The sequence below is a fragment of the Callithrix jacchus genome, chromosome 10 (assembly GCF_049354715.1).
Source record: "Callithrix jacchus isolate 240 chromosome 10, calJac240_pri, whole genome shotgun sequence".
Classification (NCBI taxonomy): Eukaryota; Metazoa; Chordata; class Mammalia; order Primates; family Cebidae; genus Callithrix; species Callithrix jacchus.
Genome location: NC_133511.1, coordinates 120,924,965 through 120,947,834, shown reverse-complemented (window position 1 = coordinate 120,947,834; position 22,870 = coordinate 120,924,965). Strand labels below are relative to the sequence as shown.

General features: G+C 49.0%; 1 protein-coding gene and 1 pseudogene across 26 annotated transcripts in view; one reads left to right on the top strand and one right to left on the bottom strand.

Annotated features, from left to right (window-relative positions):
- MARK2 (microtubule affinity regulating kinase 2) overlaps positions 1-22,870 on the bottom strand; it is a 72,711-nt gene that overhangs the window by 11,568 nt on the left and 38,273 nt on the right. For 20 of the 26 annotated variants that reach the window (XM_078341243.1, XM_078341246.1, XM_078341245.1 and 17 more), the window contains exons 2-7: positions 4,165-4,344; positions 3,869-3,922; positions 1,260-1,308; positions 867-932; positions 707-777; positions 453-509 (exon numbers count right to left, since the gene is read on the bottom strand). In XM_078341243.1, coding sequence (XP_078197369.1) covers positions 453-509; positions 707-777; positions 867-932; positions 1,260-1,308; positions 3,869-3,922; positions 4,165-4,299 — 432 coding nt within the window. In that variant the 5' untranslated portion in view covers positions 4,300-4,344. Of the gene's footprint in view, positions 1-452; positions 510-706; positions 778-866; positions 933-1,259; positions 1,309-3,868; positions 3,923-4,164; positions 4,345-10,066; positions 10,131-22,870 lie in introns of those variants that run through there. The other 6 variants (XM_035263057.3, XM_078341252.1, XM_078341244.1 and 3 more) reach the window with 1 other exon arrangement.
- LOC118145902 (U6 spliceosomal RNA) lies at positions 17,184-17,283 on the top strand (annotated as a pseudogene).

The window sequence follows — 22,870 nt, the reverse complement described above, 5'->3', positions numbered from 1 at the left end:
TGTGAGGACTTGGCAGCCAGAAGACTCACAGGTGTCCTCAAACTTGAGCATCTTGGTAATGGAGATGGTATATGCGTGCGTGCCTGCAAAGCAGCTGGGATACAGCTGCGGAACTTTCAGCACTCTTCCCTGGGTCAGCTACCAGGTTGCCTGAAAGACCGAAAAAGCCTGGAGTGTGCCTGCCTTGCCTGGCAGCACTGAAGAGTGATGTGCTGGGAGGTGAAATGGCAGAGGCCCCCTGCTCACAGGCTGGGGTGGAACCCAAGGTCCAGCCGCAAGGTCTCTATCAGAAGCAGCCCTAGGGGCTTTCTGGTCATCTCAAAAAAACAAATGAAAGCCTCGAGTTTCCTGGAAGACTCAGGGCCTGATGGTTATTGATGGTTTTATCATGGAGAACCAAGAGGGACAACCTAGCCCCCACTTACAGGCACAAGGAGAAGTGCGTGCCTTACCTTTAAGTCTCTATGAACAATAAACTTCTGGTGACAGTACTGCACAGCAGACACTATCTGAAAGGAAGGAAGAAGGGTTAACCCAGGGGCACCTGAGAGTGGGCCACGGGGCCTGGCAGAGCAGTGACCCTGTGACCTAGTGCTAAGCTGCCACACAGATAAGCAGAGCCCAAAGTACAGGCAGCTTATCCTTACATGTCAAACCCCAAAAGGCAGAGGTCGGGCCCAGAGCCTGTGGATGGAGTCACACCTACCTGGCGGAATTTGGCTCGAGCCTCTTTTTCTTTCATCCTGCCGTGAGCCACAAGGTAATCAAATACCTCTCCTGTAAGAGACCAGGCAGGGACCTCAGTCTGAGCTGGCTGGACGTGGAAGAAGTAGGGACACAAGAGGAAGAGGCATTTCCACACCTACCGCCACTAGCGTACTCCATGACAAGGTAGAGCGTTTTCTCAGTCTCAATCACTTCAAATAATTTAACTACAAGAGAAAAGGCCAAGCCTTAAGTCAAGAAGCAGCAGGGGCCACATACTGCTCTCCAATATGTCCAGGAGCATCCTAGGGACGAAAGTCTCCCTTCCTTTCAGGATCTCCCACTCCCAAGAACAAGCTCCTCTCATGCCAGCCAAACTACTAAGGACAGCCCAGTGTGTCAGAAGGGGAGATGGATTTTGAGCTGAGCTTCCCCAGGAAACTCCTTGAAGACTGCAAACTCCAAAAGGCAGTGCATCTCAGAGAGAAGATGAGAAGCTGGAAAGCAGAGCCTCGCTGTTGGGGAAGAAGAGAGAAATGACAAGGTATGCTCACCTATGTTGGGATGGTTCAAAACCTTCATTATTCTTACTTCGCGGAATAGCTGGAAGATAAAATACCAGGGCTCAGGCATGCTCAACTTGCTCCCCTCAGGTCCCTCCAAACAGAGCCCCTGCTAGGACTTTTTTCCCCAGAAAATCAAAACCAGGCAGGGAAAAGAAAATAGCGTTGTTGTCTAGCTCATGCATGGCCTTCCCCGTGGCTGGGAAGCCAGGGAAGCTGGAGGAGGGCTGCTGTGGGGACTTGCTACCCAGCATGGCATCAGGATGAGCCAGCCATGCCCTCTGCTGCGTCTACCAAATCCAGCCCCAAAACAGCAGGCGGGTTTTGGCTGGGTGCCTCTACTGGAGGGAGTGCGAACCCATGTGCGTGAATATTCAGAACCCGAGCTGCTGCCTCGGTTCAGTGACAGCATACACCCCAGCTTGGTCTGTGTAAAGGGGTGGTAGAGCACCAGAGAGGGACCCCATCATTTTCTCATTTACAGCAGTCGGAGGGCTCTGTTCTAGAGGATAGGCCTTCAGGGTGATGATAGAAGAAGCCACTCCTATATATAGCTGATGCCAATTTTAATCAAATCCACCTCCACACACTCACGCTCTCTTTGTGAAACAAAACCAGGGGCTCCAAACCATGTACTTCCATAAAGAAAGATGACAGAAATGAACTCCTTCCCCTCTGCGGGGGCCAGAGAACTGGAGGTGGGGCTTTTTGAAATTCCAGGCCTCATCACTTGCACAAAGAAGAGAACTAGTTTTTGTTGTTGTTTTGTCAGGGGCTTAGGGGAAGCCCTACTTCAAGATATGGTTTATGGAGTAAAGTGAATACATTTGTTTCCCCTTTAATGATGCCCTAGAGCTCCTGAGCTAGAAAGGAAAAGAAGAAAGAGGCTTTCCAATCTTCAGGAACCCAGTGTTGACCTTACCCTTTATTAGAGCCTAGGTTTTTCTTTCTTTTTTCTTTTTTCGAGACAGAGTCTTGCTTTGTTGCCAGGCTCCAGGCTGGAGTGCAATGGCGCGATCCCAGCTCACTGCAATCTCCGCCTCCCGGGTTCAAGCAATTCTCCTGCCTCAGCCTCCCAAGTAGCTGGGACTACTGGCGCACACTACCACGCCCAGCTAATTTTTGTATTTTCAGTAGAGATGGGATTTCACCATGTTGGCCAGGGTTGTCTCGATCTCTTGACCTCGTGATCCACCCACCTTGGCCTTCCAAAGTGCTGGGATTACAGGCGTGAGCTACTGCGCCCAGCCAGAGCCTAGGTTTTTCTTACTTTCTTCCCTGGTCCAATAGATATTTTGGATGAAGAGGCAAAAAGCTTGGATACCACCCTCTGGGGAGTCATGGAGAGCAGCACTGAAATGGCGCCAGTGGTGGCTACCAGGGCTTCTTCCCCTGAGGGTGCTCACCCGGCATGAAAGCGGCATTCTTCTGGGAGAACTTGGGGTTTTCTGAGCTCGTCTAGACCCCTGAGGGAGCTAGATTCTTCAATATTCATTTTTTAGGAATCATTGCTGGGATCACATTTTTGGCCAGAATCAGACTGGCTTTAGTAACAAAGAGTCTCAAAGGTTTTGAAAATGGCTCTATTTGTCTGGTGTTGGTGCCTTCCAGAGAGTCAGGAAGAATTAGGGAGAAAAACAAGGCAGGGAATAAGATGGCTTGGTGGACTGGCAACTATTATGATGGCAGGCTAGACTGCTCCCAAGACCAAATGCCCATCCCATGCGGACTTCTACTTCTGTGGGGCTGGAGCCAATATGTCATGAGCAGCCCTTTTTTCCTTCCTCCTGGAAAGCTCCAAGCAGGGACATCCTGGTGATGACAGCAATGCTTCCATTGAACTGAAGAACCCTTGAAGGGATTCTGGCGTTAACAATAAATAGGAAACACCTTGGTTCTAGCTGTTTGCATGTCAGGGGAACATCTCATCCACTCTAATTCCATAAGCACTGCCCTCAACAACAATCCTCAACCCCTACTCAGAAGGTTGCCAGTATCACTGTATCTGACTCTGTTAGCACAAATCATGCCTTCTCCTAACTCAACTACCACAATATATTTATGGAGAAAATATCTGATTTGCCACAAGATGAACAGATCTAGGTTTTGTTCAGAAAATCTAAGCCAGAGCTCATTCTCTAAAAAATAGCTGGCACCGAACCCAGCGCAGGTTCCCTGCTTCCTCCTATCCTCGTATTTCTAAAGCCACTCCCCTGGATCACTCCAGATCTTGAAGAAGCTTGTGTGTTTCTAGTAGTGGCTACAAACATGTGTTTTTGCATAGGGCTGGCCACAAGCCAGAAGATAACAAGATGCAGGAAGTGGGTCAGACAGGTAGGCCAAGTGGCTGGGAATGGACAGAAAGACTTCAGAAGAGCCAGTGCCTGTGGCCAGGAAACCCACTCAGGAGGAGTCCCCACAGAGGATCCAACTAAAGCCCTGAAGGCAGCAGAGCCATGGGAGGGAAGTGTGGGAGGGGTGGTGAGTACAACGGCCAGAAAATTCAAACCAGGAATTCAAGAGAAGGTCTAAATGGGGTCACTAGCTCATAGAACCCAGAAGAGGGGTTTAGAAAGGGACAGGAGGGGCTGTGTGCTTACTTTCTGGAGGCTGGAGGAGTTCAGTTGAGTCTTGTCAATGATCTTCACAGCTACCTAAGCATGAGACAAAAAAGCCCCAAATCACTTCTTTGACCAGGTGGAAACCAGGACGCTAATCTACTTCTTCCTTTCTATTTCCCACTCCTTTTCATCCCACAGCTTTTTGCACCCTATTATCTCAGATCTCATTTCTCTTGAATAAACAAGAGGATGGCTACAGTAGCAGTCCCATCACCATCTGCTGGAGTATCAACCAGGGTAGACGGTGCTGCCATGTCCCTAGCCCTAGTGCTCACCTCTTTCCCAGTCAAAATGTGTCGGGCCAACTTCACCTTGGCAAAGTTACCCTTGCCAATGGTCTTGAGGAGCCGATAGTTTCCAATGTGGGGCTGCTCATCAGCAGAGGTGGCTGAGTTGCGGCCCCGAAGCATGTTGGACTTACTGCTGGGCTTGGAGTCAAGGTGTCCCAAGGTGGGCTGCAGGGTGGAAACAGAGATACCATTACATGCCACCCTTCCAGTCCCCTAAACCCTTGCCCTCAGCTCTCTGCAAAATACGTAAGGAATAAGGGTACAGGGCAAACTCCAGGGGGCTGGTAGGCATGTGAAGAGTCATAGGGCAGAAGAAAGGAGAGGGGGCTGAGATGACAGCCAGTTTTCATTCCAAAGGAGCACATCATAAGGTCCGGTGCCCAGGTCCCATGGGTGGCAAAGCTCAGGAGCAGAGCAGTCCCACCACTGGCTCTCTGAACCTCACCTGGCAACACAATAGCTCCTCTGCCTTAGGACAGAGAGCCAGTACCCTGCTTCCCTCTGTGCTGCTTGTGCACACTGGGAGAAGACTGCATCTCAAAGTCCTGGCAGCAACATGGTCAGAACTGTTTCAACACCCTCATCGCCACCAACACTTACATGAACCTTTATTATTTATCATTTATTTGCTGTCTCACCCAGTGCGAATGGAAGCACATGAAAGCAGGCATGTATTCTTTATGCACGGATACATCCCAGCTCTCAGAGAGACTGGCTTATGTTTGCTGCCCAATGAATACTTGTACAATGAATGAACTGAACGACTGGGTCTGAGCAAGGCAGCAGTCTGCCCTGCTCTGCCCTCCTGGTTCAAACGAGAGCATGAGGAAGCAGAAGCTACAATGACCAGCACTCAACAGGCATATAAACATAATATAGGCTGAATATCCTTTATCCAAAATGCTTAGGACCAGAAACTTTTCAAATTTTGGACTGTTTTGGATTCTGGAATATCTGCATATACATAATGAGGTATCTAAGGAATGGGTCCCAAGTGTAAACACGAAAGCCATTTATTTTTCATGTATACCTCATATACATGGCCTGAAGGTAATTTCATACATTTTAAAATAATTTTGTGCATGAAACAAAGTGATAGAATTTTGACTATAACCTGTCACATGGGGTTACATGTAGAATTTTCCACTTGTGGCATCATACTGGCACTCAAACGTTTAGATTTTGGACCATTTTGGCTTTTGGATTACGGATGTTCAACCTGTACAAAATGGATATGGTCTATACAAAAATACACATCCACATGAAGATGTGTACGTTCCTCTAAGCGCTAACAGAGTGACTGTGAGCCAGCAATTCCGCTCCTCAGTATTCACACAAGAAACGAAAACAGAAATCCACACAAAAACCTGTAACCAACGTTCACAGCAGCACAATCCATAACAGTCAAAAAGTGGAAACAATTCAAATGCCCGTTAACTGGATGAATGGATAAACAAATGTGGCATATCCATATCGGGGAATACTGGTTGGCAGTAAAAAGAATATATGCTACAACACAGAGGAAACTTGAAAACAATGTTGAGTAAACAAAGCTGGTCATAAAGAACCACATATTGTATGATTCCATTTATATGAAATGCCCAGAACAGACAAATCTATAGAGACAGAAGGTAGGATAGCGGTTGCTGAGAAGGATAGGGGGAATTTGAGGGTGACTAAGGAATGTGGGGTTTCTTTTTGGGTTAATGAAAATGTTCTAAATTGATTGTGGTGATGGATATACAACTGTGAATTTAATAAAAGCCACTCATTTACATTTTAAATGGATAAACTGTATGATATGTGAGTTATCTCTCATTAAAACTGTTCACAGAGTCTGGACCAGGCAAGGTGCTCATGCCTATAATTCCAGGACTTTAGGAGACTGAAGCAGGAGGATCACTTGATGCCAGCAATTCAAGAACAGCCTGGGCAACTCTACATTTTTTGTAGAGACTCTGTCTCTACAAAAAATGAAGAAAACCAGGTGTGGTGGCGTAGTCCCAGCTGCTCTGGAGGATGAGGTGGGAGGATCGCTTGAACCCAGGAGGAATTCGAGGCTGCAGCCAGCCATGATAGTGCCACTGCACTCCAACCTGGGTAACAGAGCGAGACCCTGTCTCAAAAAAACAAAAACAAAAACAAAAAAAATGGGGGCAGAGTCTGTTTTAACTCCTGTTTAGAGCCCTGATTATGTCTCACAAAGAACATCTGGGTCAATTGCTCCAGCATACTGCAACAAAACAAGAGGCCAGAGCCTCATCCCAGAATCATCCAGAGCTGTCTTGGAAACTTCAAGGAAACAGTTTGGAGAGCAGTAGGGTGACCAGAGGAGTGTGAGTCAAAGTTCTTCCTTTCATGGCCCCTGTTGGCTGTAAGTGAAGCACTCAAAAACCACAAAGAAAAAGAATGACTTGCTACTACCCGAGGAACTGTCCAGCGTTCCTAGGCAAGCAGCTTACTAGCCCACCCAGATGCTTTTCAGGCAAAAACGACAGTTAACAACTAAGTACAGTATCCTGATTCTGACATTGTGCCCACATAGGCCTTTGCATAGTAGCTGCAGGCTGTCTTTTGGTGAACTGTTAGACCAGATCCCAGAAACACGTGGGGTTGGAACTTGGAGGAGGAAGAACCCATGCATCTGGTTAGATGTTTGAAGGGGGACGCTCCTCACATCCCAGAAGAGGCCCTTTTAACTTCCTTCCTTCTCTCTTCCTCACCGACCTTTGCATCTCCACGAAGCCCCCCAGCCCTTACTGTCTGCTCATTCCAGCCTATAGAGCTCGCCGGTGCTCTGTTCACACACCCTGCAGTTCACCTAAGCCTGGTTGATCCTCAGTGTTTGCTAGACAAGCAGATTTTTGAATACCTGCTTTTTTCCCTTCCAAAGGAACTCTAGCGTTCACACCCCTCAAAGAGAAGGGCATTTCTAGGCCCTGCTGGCACCTGATTGGGCCAGTCTCCTGAGGGCTACCCTAGCCCTGTCCAGCCGGGTACTGAAAGCCTGGCCTCCTTGGCTACCTTTTTCTCAGCCCCATCCTCCCTGAAAGTGCTGTTAGACTGCCTCCCACCCTACCTAGTCTGCCTAGGGGGCAATGAACAGGAAAAACCTTCCTTCTGCCCCAACTCCTACAAGAGGAAGATGGGTGGGAAAGTTTCCTTGGCAACCTCTAGTTCACCTTCTAACTTGTTTTTTTTTTTTTGTCTTACTTCCCTATACCCAGGTCGGATGACACCTTCTAAGTTTCTTGTCACTCCCCTTTTCTCTGAGGATACAAGCCCAAGACAGCAGGAAGCATACAGTCTCTAAGTTCTCAAAATCCAGAACAGGGATTTAGCACCCACCTGGCACTTGGGCCTTTTGCCCCTCTGAAACCAAATCTGGGCATCCCATGCCCCTCCTAAGCTCTGCCCGTCTCATCCCTGTGAACAGAGGGGCTGGTGTGCATGGCACAGCAGGTCAGCATTCCTTGCCTGGCCCTGTGGCATGCTGGGCCTCAAGGAGCTTAAGCACCACAAGCAAGATTCTGCCATTCATTCTCTTCCTTCTAGTTAAGACTGTAGATGTTGGAGACAAACTGCCAGGTTTCAAATCCTAAATCTGCCACCTACTCAGCACATATTAACTTTATGATTCTCATCAACATCATCAAGCCAGGTGCAGTGGCTCGGGCCTCCTTTAGGGAGGCAGAGGCAGGAGGATAGCTTGAGCCCAAGAGTTTGAGACCTGTCATTCACAAAAAGGAAAAAAAAAAAAAAAGACAATATATTTTTAAAAAGACAATATAGCGAGACCCCATTCACAAAAAGGAAAAAAAAAAATCCAAAACAAAACAAGTGTAACATCAACATTGTCAAGAGGGAGGTGAGATTATTACAAACAAGGAAGAGACTACCCAAAAGACCTGCAGCCAATACTGCGGCACATCAGTGCCAGGCAGCGATCCTGAGAACGCTGCAGTCCAACAGAACAGGTTCAAGTCCCGGTTCCCCCACCTACGAGCTTTAATTTTTTTAATTGTAAAGTCGCTATAAACATTCCCTACTTTACCCAGGTAGATGAGAGAACACATGTAAAAGGCCTTATCCAATGTTCAGTAAGAGCACCCATTAAGTCCCCAAATACTACTGCCCGCCAATCCAGCAGTCTCATTGTCAACAACCTTCTGTAGCGAGGTGGAGCCTAAGCCAGCTACAGCCTAGCTGGAGGCTGAGGAGATGCTAGGGGCCTTTCTGCAGAGGGGGCCAGACTGAGTGCCCACTCTCCTCCAGACCTGCTAAAATGCCACACTCCCTCAGCCTGTTGCTAGCCCACACCAGCACCTCTAGCCTTCAAAAGAGGGAAGAAGGGGAGTCAGGAACTCAAGACAGGGTCATTGTGAAGCACTGGTCCCACGCTGGGTATCTAGGACAGGGAAAGAGAGGAGGTTCTGCTTGTTCAGGAGCCAGGGAAGCGACAAGCACTGGTGTTTGCTCTTTGATCCCCTGCTCCAAAGCCACCAACGCTCTTTTCAGGACTGAACCATCCAACTCATAGGACTCCAAGCGCTCAATCCTTCCTTTATCCCCCACCCCCTCTACTATGCTGTAAGATGTTTCCCACAGCAGGGATGTGAGCCAGCATAAGGCGGCAAGCCACTGGGAAGAAGCAGAGAAAGGAGAAAGGGAATAGAGAGGAGAAAGTCTCCAAGAAATGCTTCTTGGGCCAAGGCCCAAGTGAGGCAACTTCCTCACCTGGGTGCTTCCCTGAGGGATGAAGAGGTAAAGGTGTGCAGGGGCTACTATGGAGACAGAGTTTCCCTTTTGTGGTTCTGGGCACACCATTCAGCTTGGCACTGGGTCTCACCAACAGGATGTCGGGCTGAGGATTAGCTGCCCTGCTGGGCCAACTCCACAGGACCTGGTGAAAGCCATGCTCTCCCCTGCACCACCATCCTCCCTGCTCATAGTAAGATGTAGCACACGAGGCACTCCCAAAGCTCTGGCTTGCATCATACCCCAGGCAAGCCCTAAAGGATGGAGGAGGTCTGTTGAGAGTAGCCCCGATGGCTCTCAAACAGCCTTTAGAAAGAAAAAGGGGTTACCCTGCAAGGCAGTTATTTGGAACCAAAAGGCAGACCAACCAGTTACTAAGCAGGCCTGACTCAGAAGTAGGGCTGAAACAGCTTTGGGTTCTGTTACTGAGAGGAAGAGAGAAGGCAGGACATGGAGGAGAAAAGAAAAAGACAGTTTCACATCCACTGGATCTGCCAGGGTCCTTCTGTCTGGGATCTCAGACTCGGTAGGTGTGTTGTGAGCTCGCCCAGAAGACAGCCTCCACCCCAAGAGGCCTGGCGCTGACTCAGGCAGGCAGGGCTCCCTGCCCTAATGCTGGAGGCGCCTACCAACAGTTGGCCCTTGGAGAAGCTTTGGGGCTCTGCAATCAGGGCTGGACTCAAGTGTCCTTTGGCTTCCCGAGGGCTGGGGAGGGGCCAAACTGGGAGGGGTGATACTCCCTGGCCAGAAACAGAGTAAGCTGGGCACTATGGAGTCAAAGGAGAAAAGTGTCCCTTGGGCAGTAGCCCTGGCCAACAGCCCCAGATCCTAGGCTCCCCCTCACTGTAGCACCGGAGCATCCTCCCTGAGGCCTCAGGCCTCTGCTTCCCACCAGCCCCTCCTCGCCCACTTGTCCAGCTGCTTGTTCTCAGGGGAGACTCTTCTGGTATGTGCCTCCTCTTCCTTTCCTAGTCAATGCCTCTTCCACATCTGGACACCCTTCCCATGAATATTATTATGCTGGACTCAGGCATGGCACCACTTAGCAACTCTCTAAAGATCCTATGTTTGAGGTAAGAGGGAAGAAAGAGGAGAAGGGAATCCTCAGATGAAAAAGGGAACAACATACCCGGCTGGAGAAAGGGACAAGGACTACCAGCGACTTCCATTCAGCAGAGCCCACAGCAGAACCTGTCAGGCAGCGAGGGCAAAGTACAGAGGCCGGGAAGAGCCAGGCCCAGGGCGGGGGCTGCCGGCTCAGCCAGCCACCCTTACTCAGCCAGAGCAGCCGACACCTTCCACCACCTCCTCAGTGAAAAGTAGCTAAGCAGCCAGGCCGAGCGGTTCCTGCCTGGGAACCTGGACAGTGTCGCAACCGAAACCACCACTAGCAGAGAGGTTTGGCAAGGAGAGCAACCGGGACAAAGCCCCGCTGGGCCAGAGCCTGGTGGTCAGGAAGTATGTGCAATTCCAGGACAGTACACGAGGAGCAAGGTGGGAGGGAAGGGGCAGGAGGGGAATAGGGCAGGAAGGGAGACAGAGAAAGAGGCGGGTTTAGATCAACTTCCTTCTCCCCTCCCCCTCCCTCCCTCCCCGGAAGTGGGCTGCCCCACCCTCCCCAAGGTACTTTGCAGGGTAACAGCTGGTGAGAGGGCGAGGAGACTCACTGCAGCCACGGCTGTCATAAAGCCCTATCTCACCTGTAGCAGGTGGGACTTGGGTAGGGGCAGATCACTTTAACAAGGCCTTGAATAGGGCTGGGGAGGAATATGTGTGACTCAGATGTGCTGACCCGGAGTGGCAGCCCCGCCAAAGACCAGCAAACCACCTGCTCAAGAACGAAGTGGGGAGGAGGGTAAGTAGAAACCAGCAAGCCGACAGTGGCGGATGGACCTCCTACTTCCTAAAAAAGCAGTGCTTAACCTTAGAAACATGCGCATTCCACTTAGACACAAAATACTTTGGATATAATTTCAGGGAGTTCAGGGACTCTACGTAAAGCCCCCTAGAGGTCTATGTTTTCTAGATAACGGGCTTTTATCACTCATAGAGCATTCTATCCATGATAAAATCATGTTTAATCCTAGATTTTGCCCCAAAGCTATAAATGATCCAAATGTCCCTTCTCGGTTCCTTCTAGGCCTGCTTCTGAAAGTTTACCCCTAGATTCTCACTCATCTCCAAGTTTCCAGTCACCAATCCCCTGCCTTACCTTCAAAACACCTGTTTTTTCAAGGAATTCCAAAGGCCTGGGATTCCTTACACCTTCCTCCTGCTAAGCCCCACTATCTGGGTATGTGGTGAGTTCGGAGCAAGTTGGCTCTCTCATCTGGAGAAGACTCTCCTTTCAGACCAACCACCCCTGTCTATGTGCTGGTTGCAGCCTTTCCTCTGGATCTCAGATCTATTTCTCATTCATTCCAGGACTCTAGGCCAGGCTCCTTTTCATTAAGGAACTCCATGACCTTCTCCTGTTGGTAGCCATTAACCCTCCAGGGAAGGGCAAAGCTTCCTCTGTGCCCTCACAGCACTTAAGCATACATCCTTACAAGAACATGCTACTCAGGAGGGGCCGAGAAATGTTTGCCTTCCCACAAGCCCTGGTCAGCAGATTCAACATTTCTGATCACTGTATGCCCAACGCTTACACTGTTTTCTCCAAACACAGACCTACAGGGCAGGTAGTCTCCCTGCTTTCCATTGAGAAACTGACATTCACAGGTTACGAGACTTGCCCAAAATCTCAACACTTCTAAGTCCAGAGCTGGGGCCGGAGCCCAGAGCTTTTGTCACCATTTCAGCACTCTGCCGCTTCTGACAGTCAGTCCCCCTTACCAGTTTCTCATCAACCCTTCCTGATGCTGAATTGTGCTCTCATTTCCCCCAAAACAAGATAAGCCCCTGGCTCTTCCTCTACAGGTTAGGAGGGAGGTTTGAAGACTCAGGAAAGGTGCTCGGGACAATGAACGATGACGTGTGATTCAGACCAATGGTGGAGTGCTGTTTACAGGCCTATCCTGGTGGTCCCACGGCAACCCTTCCTTTTCCCAGCCCCCTCAAAGTGGGCCCTGACTTCAGTGGAGGAGGTCAGCTGTAGTTTATTCTGGATCCTGGGCTCGAGCCTTCCTGGGACCTCCGGCCCCTTCACTCACTGGTAGACTGAGAACCAGAGCAGGATCAAACAGCTTGTTTTTTCCAGTCCCTTCATTTAACCAGGGCTTTGCAATGTGACAGAAGGACTGTTTGTCAATCCTATTTGTGGGAGACAGTAGAGGGTTTTATAAACTGAGGAAGTATAAAGCACTGACCTCAAACAGAAAGGCTGGGAAGAGACAGGGTGGGACTTAGATAAAAAGCCACATGGGGGCGGGGCATGGTGGCTTACACCTGTAATCCCAGCCCTTTGGGAGGCTGAGGTAGGTGGATCACTTGAGGTCAGGCGTTGGAGACCAGCCTGGGCAACATGGTGAAACCCCATCTCCACTAAAAATACAAAAATTTGCACAATGTGGTGGTGCCTGCCTGTAATCCCAGCTACTCGGATGTTGAGGCATGAGAACTGCTTGGGGGGAGGCTGCAGTGAGCAGAGATTGCGCCACTGCAATCCAGCCTGGGCGACAGAGTGAGACTCTCTCAAAAGCCATATGGGGCTGGGCACTGTTGCTCATGCCTTAATCGCAGCACTTTGAGAGGCCAAGGTGGGAGATGACTTGTGCCTGGGAATTCGAGACAAGCCTGGGCAACAAAGTGAGACCCTCTCTCTGCAATTAGAAAATTAGCCAGGTGTGGTAGCATGGGCTTGCAGTGTCAGCTACTCGGGAGGCTAAGGCAGGATGACTGTTTCAGCCCAGGGGGTCAAGGTAACAGCAAGTTATGATCGTGGCATTGCACTCCAGTTTGGGTGACAGACTGAGAATAAGACTTGTCTTTTTTTTTTTTTTTTTTTTGAGACAGAGTCTCACTCTGTCACCCAGGCTGGAGTGCAGTGATGTGATCTTGGCTCACTGCAACCTCCGCCTCCTGGGTTCAAGTGATTCTCCTACCTCAGCCTCCCAAGTAGCTGGGATTACAGGCACATGCCACCACGTCCAGATAATTTTTGTATTTTTAGTAAAGATGGGGTTTTACCACCTTGGCCAGGCTAGTCTTCAACTCCTGGCCTTAAGTGATCCACCTGCCTAGCATCCCAAAGCGCTGGGATTATAGATGTGAGACACCGCGCCCAGCCTTTTTTTTTTTTTTTTTGAGATAAGGTATGACTCTATCACCCATGCTAGAGTGCAGCGTCATGATCTTGGCTCACTGTAACCTCTGCCTCCTGGGCTCAAGGCATTCCCCTCCTCAGCCTCCCGAGTAGCTGGAACTACAGACCCACGGCACTATGGCCGGTTAATTTTTTATTTTTTATAGAGACAGGGCTTTGCCAGTTTGCCCAGGCTGGTACTGAACTCATGAATTCAAGCAATCTGCCCACCTTGGTCTCCTGAAGTGCTTGGATTACAGACGTGAGCTACTACTCCCAGCACAAAACTTTGTTTTTGTTTTAAATACGTAGTCTTGCTCTGTCGCCCAGGCTGGAGTGCAGTGGCGCAATATTGGCTCACTGCAACCTCTGCCTCCCGGTTGAAGCGATTCTTCTGCCTCAGTCTCCTGAGTAACTGGGACTACAGCCGCATGCCACCATACCCAGCTAATTTTTGTATTTTTAGTAGAGATGGGGTTTCACCATGTTGGCCAGGATGGTCTCTATCTCTTGACCTTGTGATCCGCCTGTCTCAGCCTCCCAAAGTGCTGGGATTACAGGCGTGAGCCACCACACCCCGCTAAGACTTGCCTCTTAAAAAAAAAGTCATGTGCCTGTGGCAAGTCAATATTTATTTATTTATTTATTTATTTCAGACAGGATCTTGCTCTGTTGCCCAGGCTGGGGTGCAGTGGCACGATCTTGCCTCCTGGGCTCAAGTGATCTTCCTTCTGAGTACCTGGGACTACAGGCATGTGCCACCAGGCCCAGCTAATTTGTGTATTTTTTGTACAGACAGGATTCTGCCATGTTGCCCAGACTGGTCTCAAACTCCTGGGCTCAAGCAATCCTTTCACGTTGGCCTCCTAAAATGCTGGGATTACAGGTGTGAACCACTGTGCACAGCCATATAGGACATCTTGTAACTGGAAGTTGGAGTCCCTAGTTTTCTGACCCTTCTTCCCTCCACCATATCCAGGTGGATATCGTTGCATCCTTTGATTCTGAGCAACTATCAGCTATCAACTGCCAAGAGTCAATAAACCAGAGGAGCAAACTTGTAAAACTGGCAGGCACTTACCAGTGGAGAGGCTGGATGCTCCCACACCCAAAATTAACTGTGATGACTGTTTTACTTGAGAAACAGATTCCGTTACTATCCCACTGTAGATGGGAGGTAGGGGCTGCTCCCTCTTTCCAGCCAGGGTAGGGGCCCCCCTCACAAAGGATACCAGAAGAGCCTGCAACTTAAGCACAAGGCCAAAACCAACATGATTTACTGCCCTTTAGCTCTCCGAGCTGCAATCCTCACCCCAAGGTAGCTAGGGAGATAAGCACTATAGCCTGGGCCATGAGGTGGCCCCTCCCCCACAGCCCCAGGCCTCAAGCCTGCCTGGGAAAAACCTGACATGGCATAAGAGGTAAGAACAGAGAGCCACCTCCAGCTCACTCCCCTTCAGACCTGGAAGCCACAATGCAAAAAGCACTCTCCAAACCTCCTGCCTTCAGAGCAACCTGAAATGATGGGCTCCTCTTGATACTGGATTTCACTGAGCAACCAGGGTTTCAGAGGCTTCCAGGACTACTTTCATCCCTGAAATCTGCTTGCTGGGGTATGCCCTCCAAATCCCCAACTACTGTTGCCCCAGGAAACCTTTGTTGAACAGTACTCTGAAGCCCTGGCTCCAGTTGCCAAGCTCAGTGAGATGTGGCTCCTGCTTTCCAGAAACTCAGAAGAGGGAAACTATATAGAAAACTCACTACAGTTGGGCCAGGCGTGGTGGCTCACACCTGTAATCCCAGCACTTTGGGAGGCTGAGGTGGGCAGATCATGAGGTCAAGAGATTGAGACCAGCCTGGCCAACATGGTGAAACCCTGTCTCTACTAAATATGTAAAAATTAGCTGGGCAGGGTGGCGCATGCCTGTAATCCCGGCTACGTGGGAGGCTGAGGCAGGAGAATCACCTCACCTGGGAGGCAGAGGCTGCAGAGAGGCGAGATCCTGCTACTGCACTCCAGCCTGGCGAGAGTGAGACTCCATCTCAAAAAAAAAAAAGAAAACAACAAAAATAAAAACGTAACTGCAGTTGCTCTGCCCACCTTTGCTGCTTACCAGCTGACTGAATGTGAGCAAAGTGACATGACTTCTCCAAATCTGTTTCCTCATTTGGATTGTAAAGATACTAGCTGCCGGGTGTGGTGGCTCAAGCCTGTAATCCCAGCACTTTGGGAGGCCGAGGCGGGTGGATTATGAGGTCAAGAGATCGAGACCATCCTGGTCAACATGGCGAAAGCCCATCTCTACTAAAAATACAAAAAATTAGCTGGGCATGGTGGCGCGTGCCTGTAATCCCAGCTACTCAGGAGGCTGAGGCAGGAGAATTGCCTGAACCCAGGAGGCAGAGGTTGCGGTGAGCCGAGAACGCGCCATTGCATTCCAGCCTGGGTAACAAGAGCGAAACTCCATCTCAAAAAAAAAAAGATACTAGCTATACCCATTTCACAGAATTAGAGTGATTATTAAATAAGAAAATCTGGCCAGATACATACAGTGGCTCATGCCTGCAATCCTAGCACTTTGGGAAGCCGAGGCAGGCTGATCCCTTGAGCCTAGGAGTTCAAGGCCAGCCTGGGCAACATGGCAAAACACAGTCTCCACAAAAAAAAAAAACAAAAAAAAAACACAAAAATTAGCTGGGATGTGGTGGCATATTCCTATAATCCTAGCTACTTGGGAGGCAGAGGTGGGAGGATGACCTGAACCCAGGGAAGTAGGCTGAGGCTGCAGTGAGCCATGATCACACCACTGCACTCCAGCCTGGGTGACAGAGTAAGACCCTGTCTCAAAAGAAAAAAAGATAATTCAAGAAGATGAAGAAAAAGAAAAAAAAAAATCCACGTCAGAGTTTACCATAGAACCTGGTGTTCAGTGATGTCGTGATGTATTCTCCTATTACCTACTTCACTTTTGTGTAGGAACCATTATTTCCCATCTCCAAGGGCTCTGGGCTCTGGGAAAAGCTACAATATCGAGGAACTTGGCTGAAAGTACCAGTGTAGCTAAGTTGATTCCTGTCATCCTGGTATTCCTTCTATAACAAGGAAAAGTCAAATTCTTGCCATGGCTGGGCAATCAGGCAAAGAGGAGCCACCCCCCTTTTTTTTTTGAGATGTAGTCTCACACTGTCGCCCAGGGGGCTGTAGTGCAGTGGCACAATCTCAGCTCACTGCAATCTCCACCTCCTGAGTTCTAGCAATTCTCCTGCCTCAGCCTCCCAAGTAGCTGGGACTATAGGTGTGCGCCACCACAACCAGCTTATTTTTTGTGTGTTTTTCGTAGAGACAGCGTTTCACCATGTTGGCCAGGATGGTCTCGATAGACTAACATAAAACCATCCTGCAAGAGGAGTGGTGAATGACAACGTGCCCATGCCTCTGCCCTCTGTGTGGCCCAGAGGATGATGACAGTGGTCCTGCCAGGCTTCTTCCCTTCCTCGTCAGTTCCTTAACTCCTTCCTCCCAGAAAAGGTCCAAGAGAAACAGCCGACATACCAGTACCACATAATGCCAAGGGCTGGGGAAAGCTCACACTGCCAGCCTCGCTCTTTATGCGGTTCCTCCCATACCAGTGGGTTACTGTAACCATGGAGACCAGCAAGTTCCTCCATATCACAGGGGAGCCAGGCTGCCAGTAGCCCAAGGCCCTGGGGGATGGGGGTGGTGGGGGTAGAAAGAAGGCAGCCTGCAGCATAGAGGTTTGGCTCACTTTACAGAGGACTGTGGGGAGGTAGCAGATCCTAACCAGTGCAGCTGAGGTGGCTGGGCTTCCTCCTAATCTCATATTCTTTGCCTAGTGTGTATGTTCTTAGATTTTCTGGGCTCTCTAGACACTAGGCTTCTCTTCCTAGCTCCGCTGCTATATACTGGGGTGTTGTATAGAGTATAGGAGTGAAGGGTGTCATTCTGGAGTTAGACCTGTGGTGATAACCCAGCTCCACCATTCTGCACATGCACATATACTAAAATTGGAACCATACAGAGAAGATTAGCATGGCCCCTGTGCAAGAATGACACACAATTTTGTGAAGCATTTCATATATATTTTTCTTCTTTTGAGACAGAGTCTCACTCTGTTACCCAGGCTGCAGTGCAGGGGCTCAATCTCTGCTCACCACAACCTCCACCTCCTGGGTTCAAGCAATTCTCCTGCCTCAGCCTCTCGAGTAGCTGGGACTACAGGTTCATGCCACCATACCCGGTTAATTTTTGTATTTTTAGTAGAGACAGGGTTTCACCATATTGGTCAGGCTAGTCTTGAACGCCTGACATCGTGATCCGCCCGCCCTGGCCTACCAAAGTGCTGAGATTACAGGCATGAGGCACCGTGCCTGGCTGCATTCCATATTTTCTAAAATATTAAAAATTTTATTATTTCAGGCTGGGCATGGTGGTTTATGCCTGTAATCCCAGCACGTTGGGAGGGTGAGGTGGGTGATCATTGAGGTCAGGAGTTTGAGACCAGCCTGGCCAACATGGTAAAACCCTGTCTCTACTAAAAATACAAAATTAGCTGGGTGTGGTGGCGCATACCTGTAATCCCAGTTACTCAAGAGGCTGAGGCGGGAGAATCGGTTGCACCTGGTAGGCGGAGGCTGCAGTGAGCTGAGATTGTGCCATCGCACTCCAGACTGGGCAACAAGAGCGAGACTCTGTCTCAAAAAAGAAAAAGAAAATTAGCAGGGTGTGGTGACGGGTGCCTATAGTCCCAGCTACTCAGGAGGCTGAGGCATGAGAATCACTTGAACCTGGGAGGTGGAGGTTGTAGTGAGCCAAGATCATGCCACTGCACTCCAGTCTAGGCCACAGAGCAAGACTCCATCTCAAAATAAATAAATAAATGAATAAATAAATACATTTCAAACAAATAAATAATACAAGAGAATGGGTCAGAATTGTGGTACAAACAGCTACCCAGGTCTGCACACGCTAAAAGGAAAGTGCTCATCTATCCTGTGTGCCTTCCTTTGATCCAGGTACGTCTTCTCATCCCTTGTTTATCTTAAATCCAGACACTATCTTAGCTGGGAGTGGTAGCTCACTTCTCTAGACTCTCACAGCACTCTATCTGTACCCTTCATTTCTTCCCCTTTTGTAAGAAACAAAGTTTTGCTCTCTCACCCAGGCTGGACTGCAGTGGCACAATCACAGCTCACTGCATCCTCAAACTCCTGGGCTCAAGGGATTCTCCTGCCTTAGCCTCTCAAACAGCTGGGACTACAGGTGAGTACCACTACTCCTGGCTAGTTTTTTAATCTCATTTTTTTGTAGAGATGGCATCTTGCCATCATGCCCAGACTGGCCTCAAACTCCTGGGCTCAGGCAATCTTCCTGCCTCAGCCTCCCAAAGTGCTGGGATTACAGGGGCGAGCCACCACACCCAGCCCCATTAATTTCTTGTTTGTGTCCCCCTACCATAACCCCCTCACGCTCTGACAGATTAGAGCCAGTGTCTCCCTCACCTCTATATACCCTCAGTGCCCAACGGTGCCCACACCTAGCTGGCCCTTGTTACAATACTTAGTTAACAAGAGAGGCACAATTTTTGATCTTTAAAGTTGCCCGCTCTCACAAGAGATAAGGGTAGAGAAAGGAAGATCACAACCTCTTGCCATCAGTCCGATTTCCCCTCTTTCAAGGCATCTGTTGCCCTTGAAGTTGGTTGGTTACTATCTGTCCTTCCTGCTACACTACACTACAAAAGGAAGGAACTTGGTCTGTCTTTTTTTTGAGATGGAGTTTCTCTCTGGTCATCAAGGCTGGAGTGCAATGGTGCCATCTCAGCTCACTGCAACCTCCACCTCCCGAGTTCAAGTGATTCTCCTGCCTCAGCCTCCCAAGTAGCTGCAATTACAGGTGCCCACCACCATGCCCGGCTACTTTTTGTACTTTTTTTTTTTTAAATACAGACGGAGTTTTATCATGCTGGCCAGGCTGGTCTTGAACTCCTGACTTCAGGTGATTCGCCCGCCTCAAACTCCCAAAGTGCTGGATTAGAGGCATGAGCCACTGTGCCTGGCCAGGTCTGTCTTACTCATTTGCCAGAACAATGCCCAGCACAGTATTCAAAAAAGTACTGAATAACTAAATGTATACAAATGAATAAATAAGAAAATGTGTTGGGGTGTCTTCATGACAGTCTCTGGGACCCATAACTGACAAGTCATAGCCCACATCAGCGTACTCCGCAGAAAATACCCATGTGGGTAGTGGGCCACAAGATCCCCTATCCCAGGGATGGATGAAAAGTGGTCAGCAAGGTGAGCTGGAGACAGACTCAAAATATAGGCACAGCCAGGGACCAGCAGGGCCCATCCCACTTGCTCCCTTGAATCAAACCCTAGCCCTCCTTTCATCAGAGGGAAAACCCTCTCCTTCAAACTTCCTGCTGCCCGTGACAACCACCAGGCCCTCCCACTTAAGACAGTTCTGCCTCTCCACATTCAGTTTCTCTACTGCTTTGCTATCAAAACCATTGTGTTTTGCTGTGACCATGAATGCAACTCAAGCCATCCTAAGAGCTACCAATTGGGGACAGACAGTGACTTGTATAAGAATCTAGAAGACATTCATTTATTGTTTGCCACACTAAGAGTTCTGCTTTAATGTTTCTTACTTGAACCAACGTAATGACTGTAAGGCCCTGTTAACTCTAGGGTGTCAAAATAATTTCACCCATACACACCTGCCTCCCGTCCTGATGCACAAATCAGTATTCCCACCCTGCCCCCAACCCCTCCTCAAACTGCCTCCTGTTACAGAAAAGCAAAGGAACTAAAAACGGCAGCTGGGGAGCTCAGTTGACTCACCCAGCATAATCATCTCCTCCCAGAATCTCCCATCTTTTCCTGGGGTTTTTGCCAACACAAAGTAAAAAAGAAGCATGAGATCTTAAAAAAAAACTCTCTCAGTATTTATGCAACAGCCTTTCCACCTGGGTACAGATTTAACCCTTTGTTTCTGCCCTTTCCAATGTGGTTTCCTTAAAACTTGCTTGTATGCTGAGGATACTATCCAGCCTGGAGCTGGGAAACAGGCCTTCTAGACCTCCCAGTCCCAGCATTGCTGCTGGAAGGTGCTGAACAAGACATGTGCCTCTTTCTGCTGCATCTGTCTTTGGAAGTGAACAAATACCGCCTTCCTATTCCTCCAGTTTCAAAGAGGGAGTTGAATAAGGAGGAGGAAATGTCAGAAAAAACACTGGGACAAAGTTTGTTGCCCCAGAAGTCACCATGGCCAGAGGTCAGAGCACATCAGAAACCACCCAAGGCTGTCACTGCCACCCTCACCTCAGAACTCTCTCCTTGCTGCACCAGGCTGCAACATGGCTATTCCACTTAAGCGACCACTGAAAATCCAACTGGCTGATCTTTCTAGAAGCCCTTACTGGGCTGCTCCTGTTGATAGAAAGAGATGCTATTGTTCTCCTACAGTAGATCATTAAAAACCCAAGCAGGAGAGGGCATTCTGTTTCAGGTGCTATGGAACCACGGATCAAATCTGCTGACATGGAGAAGCCAGACAAACCTGCCCCTCAAGGCAATCACAGAGACAAGGGTAGCTCTCTAGCAACCTTTCTGGGTAGGGAGAGGAGAGTGCTTCTTTTTTGTCATTTGGCATACAGGAGGACAACTTACTTGTGTGATAGATAGTGTTATGACCACAAAATATGATATTTTAAAATTTTTATTTATTTATTTTGAGACAGAGTCTCACTCTATCACCTGTGCTGGCGTGATCTCAGCTCACTGCAACCTCTACCTCCCAGGTTCAAGTGATTCTCCTGCCTCAGCCTCCCGAGTAGCTGGAACTACAGGCGCGTGCCACCAGACCCAGATTATTTATTTATTTATTTTTTGTATTTTTAGTAGAGACAGAGTTTTACCATGTTGGCCAGGTTTGTCTGGAACTCCTGGCCTCAAATGATCTGCCTGCAGCGGCCTCACAAAGTGCTGGGATTACAGGCATGAGTCAACACACCCGGCTGAATACAAAATAGACACTTCTACAGGCAAATGCAAATCTGTTGCAGCATTATTAGTCAAGAAAACCCCAAGTTAACAAAAGTTCTGTTCTGAGAAGGAATTCTTTTTCCACAGAAACATGTTACAAATGGTAGCTAGGTGCTCTGGCCAGCCCATGAGGTCCTCGCATAGTATTTCAAGTACTTAAGAGTTAAACCATCATCCAGAACAGGAAATGAATTCAGAGTTCCAACTCAGGACCTGGGAACAGATCTTTGCTCTCCAAGCACCATGGGCAGCAGACCCTGGGGATCCCTAACCTTCAAGCTTTAGATGAGAGCTTGAATCAAGAAGACTTGAACATCTGGGTGTGGTGGCTCACACTTGTAATTCCAGCACTTTGGGAGGCCAAGGTGGGCAGATCACGAGGTCAGGAGATGGAGACCAGCTAGGCCAACACAGTGAAACTGTCTCTACTAAAAATACAAACATTAGCTGGGCGTAGTGGTGGGCGCCTGTAATCCCAACTACTCAGGAGGCTGAAGCAGGAGAATCACTTGAACCAGGGAGGTGGAGGCTGCAGTGGGCTGAGATCGCATCACTGCACTCCAGCTTGGGCAACAGAGCTAGACTCTGTCTCAAAAAAAAGACTTGAAAAAGAGAGCTTCAAAGCATTTGGGGTAGAGCTTAAGGCTGGAGAGAGGGTCTGAGAAGATACAAACCCAAATGGAGATGAGGAATGGGGCTAGAGGAAAGGAATTTTGAATGGGTGCTGCCTTGCAAGACAGAAGACCAGGCAGAACAACTTCCAGCTAGAAAAGAAAAGACAACCTGCAACAGTGCCCTGGCATATCAGGGGCAAATGCTCTTTGCAACTGTCTCTCCTACTAGGCAACTGACACAGGGGTTGTACTGCAAACCTGCCTTCCTGGGCTTGCCTCTGCTACTGCAGTCTCAACTCTGTGCTGAGGGCTGGATCCTGTTACTAAGTGGCCGTGGCCTGGGCAGGCATCCTGGCCAGCTTGCCAGATCAATGGAGGATTCATTTGTCAGCAGTTAGGTGAAGAGTGGAAAGCTCAAGCTTCTCAGTGAGACTGAGTATATGTCAGCTTACGGCTTTAGGTTGAAGGTGCCCCTCAAAGCCAAAACTGCTGTTTATTTACTGGCGGCAATGACAGTTTTGCTCTAAGGGGCCCTCGCTGTTTGTACTTTCTACCCAGGAGCAGAGTATGCCAAACTAGATGACAGCCATTTTCTATTACATCTGCCTTATTAAAAAGCACTTTTGCCAGGCACAGTAGCTCACACCTGCAATCCCAGCACTTTGGGAGGCTGAGGCAGGCAGATCACAAGGTCAAGAAATCAAGACCACCCTGGCCAACATGATGAAACTGTCTCTACTAAAATACAAAAATTAGCTGGGCATGGTGGCATGCACCTATAGTCCCAGCTACTTGGAAGGCTGAGGTAGGAGAATTGCTTGAACCCAGGAGCTGGAGGTTGCAGTGAGCCGAGATCATGCCACTGCACTCCAGCCTGGCGCCTAGCGACAGAGCGAGACTCTGTCTCAAAAAAGAAAAGAAAAACAAAAAGAAGAGTCACTTTTTTTTTTTTTCAAGACAGGGTCTCACTCTGTCACACAGGTGGGAGTACAGTGGCATAATCTTG